Raw genomic sequence first — 12,301 nt, forward strand, 5'->3', positions numbered from 1 at the left:
ACCACAACTATGAGAGTCAAAATGAGAAAACAAATCCAGAAAATCACCTTGTCTGATTTGGCAGGATTTATTTTGCAAATTATGGTGGAAAATAAGAATTTGGTCATTAACAAAACTTCATCTCAATATTTTGTTATATATCCTTTGTTGGCAATGACAGTGGTCAAACGTTTTCTGTAAGTCTTCACAAGGTTGCCACACACTGTTGTTGGTATGTTGGCCCATTCCTCCATGCAGATCTCCTCTAGAGCAGTGATGTTTTTGGCTTTTCGCTTGGCAACACGGACTTTCAACTCCCTCCAAAGGTTTTCTATAGGGTTGAGATCTGGAGACTGGCTAGGCCACTCCAAGACCTTGAAATGCTTCTTACGAAGCCACTCCTTCGTTGCCCCGGTCGGTGTGCTTTGGATCATTATCATGTTGAAAGACCCAGCCACGTTTCATCTTCAATGCCCTTGCTGATGGAAGGAGGTTTGCACTCAAAATCTCACGATACATGGCCCCATTCATTCTTTCATGTACCCGGATCAGTCGTCCTGGCCCCTTTGCAGAGAAACAGCCCCAAAGCATGATGTTTCCACCACCATGCTTTACAGTAGGTATGGTATTCTTTTTCCTCCAAACACGACAAGTTGTGTTTCTACCAAACAGTTCCAGTTTGGTTTCATCAGACCATAGGACATTCTCCCAAAACTCCTCTGGATCATCCAAATGCTCTCTAGCAAACTTCAGATGGGCCTGGACATGTACTGGCTTAAGCAGTGGGACACGTCTGGCACTGCAGGATCTGAGTTCATGGTGGCGTAGTGTGTTACTTATGGTAGGCCTTGTTACATTGGTCCCAGCTCTCTGCAGTTCATTCACTAGGTCCCCCCGCGTGGTTCTGGGATTTTTGCTCACCGTTCTTGTGATCATTCTGACCCCACGGGGTGGGATTTTGCGTGGAGCCCCAGATCGAGGGAGATTATCAGTGGTCTTGAATGTCTTCCATTTTCTAATTATTGCTCCCACTGTTGATTTCTTCACTCCAAGCTGGTTGGCTATTGCAGATTCAGTCTTCCCAGCCTGGTGCAGGGCTACAATTTTGTTTCTGGTGTCCTTTGACAGCTCTTTGGTTTTCACCATAGTGGAGTTTGGAGTCAGACTGTTTGAGGGTGTGCACAGGTGTCTTTTATACTGATAACAAGTTCAAACAGGTGCCATTACTACAGGTAATGAGTGGAGGAAAGAGGAGACTCTTAAAGAAGTTACAGGTCTGTGAGAGCCAGAAATCTTGCATGTTTTTAGGTGACCAAATACTTATTTTCCATCATAATTTGCAAAATAAATCTTGCCAAATCAGACAAGGTGATTTTCTCGATTTGTTTTCTCATTTTGACTCTCATAGTTGTGGTCTACCTATGAGGTCAATTACAGGACTCTCTCATCTTTGTAAGTGGGAGAACTTGCACAATTAGTGACTAAATACTTTTTTCTCCACTGTATATACCATGTTAGTGCAGGCCCTGCGGGGGCGGAGCTTGACACCAGGAAACAAGGAAAAGCAAAGAAAATTTCTATGTCAGGTCCTGAACCAGGAATAGTACATATCATTTTGTTTGCCAGAGGGTGCCCTTAGGGCTTGTAAGGGTTAAATATGGACATCAGGTATTAAATGAAGGCTATAACGTATGTCTGTTCCTCATGGGTGGGGCTAGAAGGTCACATATATTATCTGCAAAAAAGCACTTCAATTTTTACTTTTCTCAGTAATTCTATATTTTTCAGGGCCAGACAGTTTCTGAGTTCTCTTCTTCTCTCTTTTGGACACTCTCAACCATAATTGGCAACATTTTCTAAGAACACTTTGGCTTTCACAAAGTGTTGGTGTGGTGGGTGTGATGTTTATTAAGGCGTGGCTTGTTATCAGGTGGGGTTTGCTATGGTATTAATAAAGCATTGTATAATGGTTTAATTGAGTAATATATGTGTGTATTCACTATTTTTCTGGGATATTAAATTCTAGGATATTAATTGAGCACTGTATGGCGGTTTTAATTGATCCATATATGTGCGTATTATTTCATTATTATCTGGGGTATTAATTGAGCATTTTTATGGTGGATTTAATTGAGCAATATATGTATGTATTAATTCAGCATTATCTGGGGTATTAATTGATTGAGCAATACATATATATATATTAATTCAGTATTTGCGGTCTTAATTGAGCATTATATGACAGATTTAATTAAATTATACATGAGTGTATTAATTTAGGATTTTCTGTACTGCGGTTTTAATGTATTAATATAAGCGTTTATTATCAATATTACTGTATCTGGGGTCCTAATTAAGCATGGAAGGTGGTTTTAATATATAAATATATGTGTATTAAGTCATAATTATTCAAAATTAATTGAGCACGGTACAGCAATTTTAATAGACTAATATTGTGTTTATTATTTCAATATTATCTTGGGTATTAATTGAGCACTGTATGGTGGTTTTAACTGAGAAATATATGTGTGTATTAATGCAGTATTGTATCTAGGGTGTTAATTAAGCACTATGGTGGTTTTAATTGAGGAATAAATGTGTGTATTTATTCAATGTTATCTGGGGTATTAATTGAGCACTGTATGATGGTTTTAATAGATCAATATATGTGTGTATTATTTCAGTATTATCTGGGTTTATTAATTGAGCACTGTATGATGGTTTTAATTGAGTAATATTGATTTTTATTAATTCAGGGTTATTTGATAGTAATTGAGCACTGTATGGCTGTTTTTATGAATTAATATATGTGTGTATAGCGGTTTTAATTGATCAATATATGTGTGGATTAACTCAGGATTATCTGAAATCAATTGAGCACTGACCGTTTCAATAAATCAATATATGTGTATTAATTCAGTTTTATCTGGGACATTGAGCACTGTACAGTGGATTTAACTGAGCAGTATATGTGTGCATTAATTCAGTTTTGTCTACTGTGTTAAATAAGCACTGTCTGGCAGTTTTAATTGAGTAATATATGTGTGTATTGATTCACTGTTACCTGGGGTGTAAATTAAGCACTGCGTGGCGGTTTTAATAGATGTATTATATGTATGTTTTATTTTAATATAATCTGGGGGTTATTAATTGAGCACTGTATGGCGGTTTTAATAGATCAATACATGTGTGTTTTATTTATAATCTGGGGGGTATTTATTGAGCAATATGCTGTATGTGTGTATTAATTCCGTAATGTTTGGTGTATTAATGGCAGCGTTAATTTAGCAATATATGGGGGTCTTAATTAGAAACTCTGCGGTATTAATAAATATAACACAAAGCCGCCCACGTCCTGCTTTTTCAGTCTATAATAGATCATAAATGACACGCTCTTGATCATATTGATTGGACTGTAGCATCCATTTAATGTATTTGGTTCTCACCGGTGATTATAATCATTCCGCCGCTCTGCAGGCAGCCAATCAGCAGCGGCTCTAGAAAGTGTAATGATTTGCTTGCAACAGCTGCTTGCATTGATAAAAAGTGCTGTCTCTGCAGATCCTGCCTGTACGTGCAGCCGCCATCCCCCATCCTCCATCCTTACAGTATATACGAGCATTATGTGCATCCGAGAGGAGGCAGCTTTCACTTGTTATTCCTATGAAAGCGATGCAGATGGAAGGGCTGGAACAAGAGGAGGTGCAGAGGCTGCGTCAAGTACCCACTGGCCCCATAGCAAGACACCAGTATTATAAATGGCGCATGGGAGGGGGAGGGGCGCTGTCACAGATATTACAGGGGTGCAGCGTGTTCCCCTTTAACCCACTATGTATGCAATTTTTTTTTTTCATTTTTTTTCCTCTTCTTTGAATCTTTATTTATTTATTATTATTTTTTGTATTATTATTATAGCAGGAATATAGCCATACAAGGGCCCGGTTTTTGCAGGCTGCATTGTCATTTTTTTAAAAAAATATTCAAATTGTTATTAAATGGTAAAAATAACCATAATTCCACCACTGGTTTTTTTCTGGAGGGGATTTGGTTTTTTTCCTGGTCAGTCCGATTCCGCCTGTTCCAAACTTATATCGTTTATTTATTTATTTATTTATTTATTTATTTATTTATTTTGCTATATTAATGGCTGAAAAAAAAAATTCTGAACAATGTAAAAAAATATAGATTTTTTTTTTGTTATTTTCCAAGATCCATAACTTTTTTCACTTTTCCGTTGATGGAGCTGTGTGAGGGCTTGTGTTTTTTTTTTTCCCGAGCTGAAATCTAGTTTTTAATGATACCATTTTGGGGTACATACCACATTTTGAACACTTTTTATTGCATTTTTTTGTGGTCGGTATGGTGCCAAAAAAACCCCACAAAATTGTCATTTTGACTTTTTTTATGGTATTTACCTTAAAGATTAAATAATTTTATACGATCCATATAAGGCTGCTGTACAGCCATTTAGTGCTAAAATAATGCCACATACTGCTACATAGTGCTAAGATAGCGCACCCATATACAGTCCATATAGTGCCACTATACTTCCATATAGTGCTAAGAAAATCCACTGATATACAGTTCACCCGTTTACCGTCCATATAACGGCACATACTGATATACAGTACGGAAAGTATTCAGACCCCTTTAAATTCTTCACTCTTTGTTTCATTGCAGCCATTTAGTAAATTCAATAAAGTTCCTTTTTTCTCATTAATGTACACTCTGTGCCCATCTTGACTGAAAAAAACAGAAATGTAGAAATTTTTGCAAATTTATTAAAAAAGAAAAACTGAAATATCACATGGCCATAAGTCTTCAGACCCTTTGCTCAGTATTGAGTAGAAGCACCTTTTGAGCTAGTACAGCCATGAGTCTTCTTGGGAATGATGCAACAAGTTTTTCACACCTGGATTTGGGGATCCTCGGCCATTCTTCCTTGCAGATCCTCTCCAGTTCCGTCAGGTTGGATGGTGAACGTTGGTGGACGCCATTTTCAGGTCTCTCCAGAGATGCTCCATTGGGTTTAGGTCAGGGTTCTGGCTGGGCCGGTCAGGAATGGTCACAGAGTTGTTCTGAGGCCGCTCCTTTGTTATTTTAGCTGTGTGCTTAGGGTCATTGTCTTGTTGGAAGGTGAACCTTCGGCCAAGTCTGAGGTCCAGAGCACTCTGGAAGAGGTTTTCATCCAGGATATCTCTGTACTTGGCCGCATTCATGTTTCCTTCAATGACAACCAGTCATCCTGTCCCTGCAGCTGAAAAACATCCCCATAGCATGATGCTGCCGCCACCATGTTTCACTGTTGGGATTGTATTGGGCAGGTGATGAGCAGTGCCTGGTTTTCTCCACACATACCGCTTAGAATTATCACCAAAAAGGTCTATCTTCGTCTCATCAGACCAGAGAATCTTATTTCTCATAGTCTGGGAGTCCTTCATGTGTTTTTTTTAGCAAACTCTATGCGGCTTTTGCAGCGCCCCAGAGTCCTGGTCGTTGCAGTACTGTGGCTCCGCCACTAAGGGGGGCTATGGTACGTCTGATGGCACTGAAGGAGTTCATCTGAGCAGGTATCACAGACACCAATACATTTCACCGCCGGGCCTCCAGGGGGAGCTAAGGGTTCTATTTACTAGGCCACTCTCCACACACTGGTAAAACTGGGAGTCAGGCAGGAAGTTAGACAGAAAGCTGACTGGGTTGGAGCCAGGCAACACCTTGTGGCAGAGGGTGCTGCAGGGGAAGATTCGGTAGGGTCCCTGTCAGGGGTGGGATCCTGACAGAGGCTTGGAAAACGGAGAGAACGTCACGGGACCGTGCCTGCTCAGTATAGCGGCGGTGCCCAAGAAAGGAATAGAAGCGAGATATATTGTGCTGAGTGAGAAACGAGATCAAAGCAAGAAGGAGAATACCAGTAGGGGTCGTGCTGTAAGACCGAGGCAACATCCTACTGAGGCGCAAACAACCGGTGGCCGGAACGCCGAGGAAGTATTTCTATATATAGCTCCAGGCAATACTTCGAACCTACAGCAGGACAGTCAGTCTCAGGCGGGCTGTCTCACCTAAATCACCTATGCAGTCTTGGGGGGCAACTTGTGGAGAGGGGCGACTCTAGGGTCCCGGAAGAGCTCCGAGCCTACCCGTCAAACGGGTGCCGTCCTAACCGTAACATCAGGGAGGGACGGAAGATTAGCAGAACATCATCTAATCGAGTTGTGAGGGAACTTAAGAAACAGACACAACAGTTGTGGGGACTTTCCGTAAGCACAGCAGGGAAGGACCACAACACATAGCGCAAGAAGGAAGGCACAGATTTCCACCTGTTAAGAGAACTCTGGAGGTGCCATCGGACCGGCCGGACTTGCGCAGCCTGGTGAACCGTAGTCTGGACTGAGGACCCAGAGATCTTCAGTAAAGAGGTAAAGAGACTGCAACCTGGTGTCCTCGTTATTTACTGCACCGCACCACCACCACTACCATCATCCATCATATCTATCACTGTACGCCCCTCGGCAGGGTCACGGACTGGGCCTAGCCACCGTGACAACCCCAGAGCAGAGACTCAGAGGCCCGGTACCGGGTACCCCTCGGCCCTGCGGCAGTGTGGGGGCGCTACACTTTCATATGTCTTGCACCGAGGAGAGGCTTCCGCTGGGCCACTCTGCCATAAAGGCCTGACTGGTGGAGGCTGCAGTGATAGGTGACTTTGTGGAACTTTCTCCCATCTCTCTACTGCATCTCTGGAGCTCAGCCACAGTGATCTTGGGGTCCTTCTTTACCTCTCTCACCAAGGTTCTTCTCCCACGATTGCTCAGTTTGGCTGGACGGCCAGGTCTAGGAAAACTTCTGGTGGTCCGAAACTTCTTCCATTTAAGGATTATGGAGGCCACTGTGCTCTTAGGAACCTTGAGTACTGCAGAAATTCTGTTGTAACCTTGGCCAGATCTGTGCCTTGCCACAATTCTGTCTCTGAGCTCCTTGGCCAGTTCCTTTGACCTCATGATTCTCCTTTGGTCTGACATGCACTGTGAGCTGTGAGGTCTTATATAGACAGGTGTGCGCCTTTCCAGATCAAGTCCTATCAGTGTAATTACACACAGCTGGACTCCAATGAAGGAGTAGAACCATCTCAAGGAGGATCACAAGGAAATGGACAGCATGTGACTTACATATGAGCGTCTGAGCAAAGGGGCTGAAGACTTATGACCTTGTGATATTTCAGTTTTTCTTTTTTAATAAATTTGCAAAAATTTCTACATTTCTGTTTTTTTTCAGTCAAGATGGGGTGCAGAGTGTAGATTAATGAGAAAAAAGGGAACTTTTTTGAATACATATAGTGCCCACATAATGCCACGTACTGGTCCACAGCCCTACAACCTATGAATAGAGGTAACCATTGTACGGAGATGCACAGCTACATTCGTAGTGTAGCAGCCGCCGCCTAGCGCTGCAGATCTGTTACAGTGTTCAGGAGGCAGATGCGGGAGCTGTGGTAGGAGACATATTACGGTTTCCCATCTTTGAATTGCAGACCCCATACAGTGAGACGTCCGCAGTCCCCTCATCCAGGGGAGGAATCTGAGAAAGCTGCTGTCAGCCCCGTGTGTGAGCAATAATGCCGCTATACTGTATCTCAGGTTCCCAGATCCTTTCGGGAATTCCAGTTCTCCAGCTCTTCTGTATGGATGTAGCAGAGCTGAGTGTGTAATGTCAGGCTAATGTGCACAGGACAGATTTAAATCTATTTTCTGCAGCAGAAATCCAAGGGTCGACCTCAGATTTTCAGATTTCCATCGCGGCAAACTTAAATCTTCGACGTGAACATTTTGGTGCTTTCTCTCACAAATTTGCCCCATCGTCAATCATTTTCATCCCAAAAAAATTTGGGTGGATTTTTTTTTTAATGCTGCGGTATTTCCATGCACGGGATGGAAATTTTGATCCCTGTGTGAACAGAATCCAACCCTTAATTGTGCTTATAGTTAAAAAATATCTCCCGCCTGACCACACACTCAGCTCTGCTACATCACCGTAATCTAGAATATCTCCTGCCTGACCACACACTCAGCTCTGCTACATCACCGTAATCTAGAATACCTCCTGCCTGACCACACACTCAGCTCTGCTACATCACCGTAATGTAGAATACCTCCCGCCTGACCACACACTCAGCTCTGCTACATCACCGTAATCTAGAATACCTCCTGCCTGACCTCACACTCAGCTCTGCTACATCACCGTAATGTAGAATACCTCCTGCCTGACCACACACTCAGCTCTGCTACATCACCGTAATGTAGAATACCTCCCGCCTGACCACACACTCAGCTCTGCTACATCACCGTAATCTAGAATACCTCCTGCCTGACCACACACTCAGCTCTGCTACATCACCGTAATGTAGAATACCTCCTGCCTGACCACACACTCAGCTCTGCTACATCACCGTAATCTAGAATACCTCCCGCCTGACCACACACTCAGCTCTGCTACATCACCGTAATGTAGAATACCTCCCGCCTGACCACACACTCAGCTCTGCTACATCACCGTAATCTAGAATACCTCCTGCCTGACCACACACTCAGCTCTGCTACATCACCGTAATCTAGAATACCTCCCGCCTGACCACACACTCAGCTCTGCTACATCACCGTAATCTAGAATACCTCCTGCCTGACCACACACTCAGCTCTGCTACATCACCGTAATCTAGAATACCTCCTGCCTGACCACACACTCAGCTCTGCTACATCACCGTAATCTAGAATACCTCCCGCCTGACCACACACTCAGCTCTGCTACATTGCCGTAATCTAGAATACCTCCTGCCTGACCACACACTCAGCTCTGCTACATCACCGTAATCTAGAATACCTCCTGCCTGACCACACACTCAGCTCTGCTACATCACCGTAATCTAGAATACCTCCCGCCTGACCACACACTCAGCTCTGCTACATCACCGTAATCTAGAATACCTCCCGCCTGACCACACACTCAGCTCTGCTACATCACCGTAATCTAGAATACCTCCTGCCTGACCACACACTCAGCTCTGCTACATCACCGTAATCTAGAATACCTCCTGCCTGACCACACACTCAGCTCTGCTACATCACCGTAATCTAGAATACCTCCCGCCTGACCACACACTCAGCTCTGCTACATCGCCGTAATGTAGAATACCTCCTGCCTGACCACACACTCAGCTCTGCTACATCACCGTAATCTAGAATACCTCCGGCCTGACCACACACTCAGCTCTGCTACATCACCGTAATCTAGAATACCTCCCGCCTGACCACACACTCAGCTCTGCTACATCACCCTAATCTAGAATACCTCCTGCCTGACCACACACTCAGCTCTGCTACATGACCGTAATCTAAAAAACCTCCTGCCTGACCACACACTCAGCTCTGCTACATCACCGTAATCTAGAATACCTCCCGCCTGACCACACACTCAGCTCTGCTACATCACCGTAATCTAGAATACCTCCCGCCTGACCACACACTCAGCTCTGCTATATCACCGTAATCTAGAATACCTCCCGCCTGACCACACACTCAGCTCTGCTACATCACCGTAATCTAGAATACCTCCCGCCTGACCACACACTCAGCTCTGCTACATCTCCGTAATCTAGAATATCTCCTGCCTGACCACACACTCAGCTCTGCTACATCACCGTAATCTAGAATACCTCCTGCCTGACCACACACTCAGCTCTGCTACATCTCCGTAATCTAGAATATCTCCTGCCTGACCACACACTCAGCTCTGCTACATCACCGTGCTCTAGAATACCTCCTGCCTGACCACACACTCAGCTCTGCTACATCTCCGTAATCTAGAATATCTCCTGCCTGACCACACACTCAGCTCTGCTACATCACCGTAATCTAGAATACCTCCCGCCTGACCACACACTCAGGTCTGCTACATCACCGTAATCTAGAATACCTCCCGCCTGACCACACACTCAGCTCTGCTACATCACCGTACTCTAGAATATCTCCTGCCTGACCACACACTCAGCTCTGCTACATCACCGTGCTCTAGAATACCTCCTGCCTGACCACACACTCAGCTCTGCTACATCACCGTAATCTAGAATACCTCCCGCCTGACCACACACTCAGCCCTGCTACATCACCGTGCTCTAGAATACCTCCCGCCTGACCACACACTCAGCTCTGCTACATCACTGTAATCTAGAATACCTCCCGCCTGACCACACACTCAGCTCTGCTACATCACCGTGCTCTAGAATACCTCCTGCCTGACCACACACTCAGCTCTGCTACATCACCGTGCTCTAGAATACCTCCTGCCTGACCACACACTCAGCTCTGCTACATCTCCGTGCTCTAGGGCTCTGCAGGAAGCCCCATGTTGTGCCCTAGTTTGCGGCTTCACCCTGTGATGTGCTGGGATATGCCTGGAGTAGCTGGGTTGTGAGCACACACTATTCCCATCGCTTCGCCGCCATCTGCGGGGCCGGACAGCTGTGCCTTTCCATCCTACAAGAAGCTGATGCCAAGGATTTAGCATCTTTGGTCCTTTTTTTGGGATGGGGGGGTGAGGAAAGCCTGCCCTTCCTGAGGATTCTCTGCACTCACTATGTCTTGCAGTAAGTCACTGGCTGCCCACCAATTCCGGATCTGCAGTCCTGTGGAATAGCAGAGACCCTCCTATAGCAGGCGGGGGGCATCCATCGCCTTTTCTTATGGTAATCGCACCATCTCCTTTAGCCCTAATTGGAAAAATAATAAAAAGGGGGAATCCTCTGCTCCCTGCATCCAGCCGCTGTGTGTCCTCCGTGCTGCTGGGGATGGACGGATGGTGCTAGCCGGCCCCCAGGACCTGGGTGGGCTCCCTGGAAGGATGCAGGGTCTGTAGCTGTAGAGGAATGTGCCCCATCGGCGGCGCCCGCTCCAATGATCTGCCACTGCAAAGTTGCATGCACCAACAACACTTTGTCGTTGATGTTTGGCTGCAAGGTAGGTCAAGGGTTAATGCCATTTATTTATTTACGCATGTGTTTGTAATCATCAGGATTAACCATTTATAGGATGGAGATGATCGCTGCACCAGGCTGCCCCCTGGAGGAGGGGTGTGCAATGCAGGGGGCAAATCTAATGGGGGTTGACATGGCCGGGGATCTATAATGTCGGTGTGTGGGATGATGGGATTGGCATCGAGGGCTTATAAACGGGCGCTGGAGACTATAGAAATTGCTGCTGTGTGTGTATATACCTATATAGCAGGGCTGACTTTGTGAGTATAGCAGAGCTGACTTTGTGAGTATAGCAGGGCTGACTTTGTGAGTATAGCAGAGCTGACTTTGTGAGTATAGCAGGGCTGACTTTGTGAGTATAGCAGAGCTGACTTTGTGAGTATAGCAGAGCTGACTTTGTGAGTATAGCAGAGCTGACTTTGTCAGTATAGTAGGGCTGACTTTGTGAGTATAGCGGAGCTGACTTTGTGAGTATAGCAGAGCTGACTTTGTGAGTATAGCAGAGCTGACTTTGTCAGTATAGCAGAGCTGACTTTGTGAGTATAGCAGAGCTGACTTTGTGAGTATAGCAGGGCTGACTTTGTGAGTATAGCAGAGCTGACTTTGTGAGTATAGCAGGGCTGACTTTGTGAGTATAGCGGAGCTGACTTTGTGAATATAGCAGGGCTGACTTTGTCAGTGTAGCAGTGCTGACTTTGTGAGTATAGCAGGGCTGACTTTGTGAGTATAGCAGAGCTGACTTTGTGAGTATAGCAGAGCTGACTTTGTGAGTATAGCAGGGCTGACTTTGTGAGTATAGCAGGGCTGACTTTGTGAGTATAGCAGAGCTGACTTTGTGAGTATAGCAGGGCTGACTTTGTGAGTATAGCAGGGCTGACTTTGTCAGTGTAGCAGTGCTGACTTTGTGAGTATAGCAGAGCTGACTTTGTCAGTATAGCAGAGCTGACTGTCAGTATAGCAGAGCTGACTTTGTGAGTGTAGCAGGGCTGACTTTGTCAGTGTAGCAGAGCTGACTTTGTGAGTATAGCAGAGCTGACTTTGTCAGTGTAGCAGTGCTGACTTTGTGAGTATAGCAGGGCTGCCTTTGTCAGTGTAGCAGAGCTGACTTTGTGAGTATAGCAGAGCTGACTTTGTCAGCGTAACAGAGCTGACTTTGTGAATATAGCAGGGCTGACTTTGTCAGCGCAGCAGAACTAACTTGGTCAATGTTGCTGAGCCCAGTTTCACAATGTTGCAATCTTCTTGTCAGTTTTGCATAACTGAGCTTACAGAGGTTTCCTTTGGTAACATTTTTTT

The 12,301-nt window shown here is 44.9% G+C and overlaps 1 protein-coding gene across 11 annotated transcripts in view; it reads left to right on the forward strand.

Moving 5' to 3' along the window:
* DLG2 (discs large MAGUK scaffold protein 2) overlaps nt 1-12,301 on the forward strand; it is a 1,278,757-nt gene that overhangs the window by 553,731 nt on the left and 712,725 nt on the right. For 2 of the 11 annotated variants that reach the window (XM_077298631.1, XM_077298634.1), the window contains exon 1: nt 10,563-10,988. The exons of the other annotated variants lie outside the window; for them this stretch is intronic. In XM_077298631.1, the coding sequence (XP_077154746.1) occupies nt 10,926-10,988 (63 nt within the window). In that variant the 5' untranslated portion in view covers nt 10,563-10,925. Of the gene's footprint in view, nt 1-10,562; nt 10,989-12,301 lie in introns of those variants that run through there. 11 annotated transcript variants of the gene reach the window in all.

This window comes from Ranitomeya variabilis, chromosome 3, assembly GCF_051348905.1.
Source record: "Ranitomeya variabilis isolate aRanVar5 chromosome 3, aRanVar5.hap1, whole genome shotgun sequence".
Taxonomy (NCBI): Eukaryota; Metazoa; Chordata; class Amphibia; order Anura; family Dendrobatidae; genus Ranitomeya; species Ranitomeya variabilis.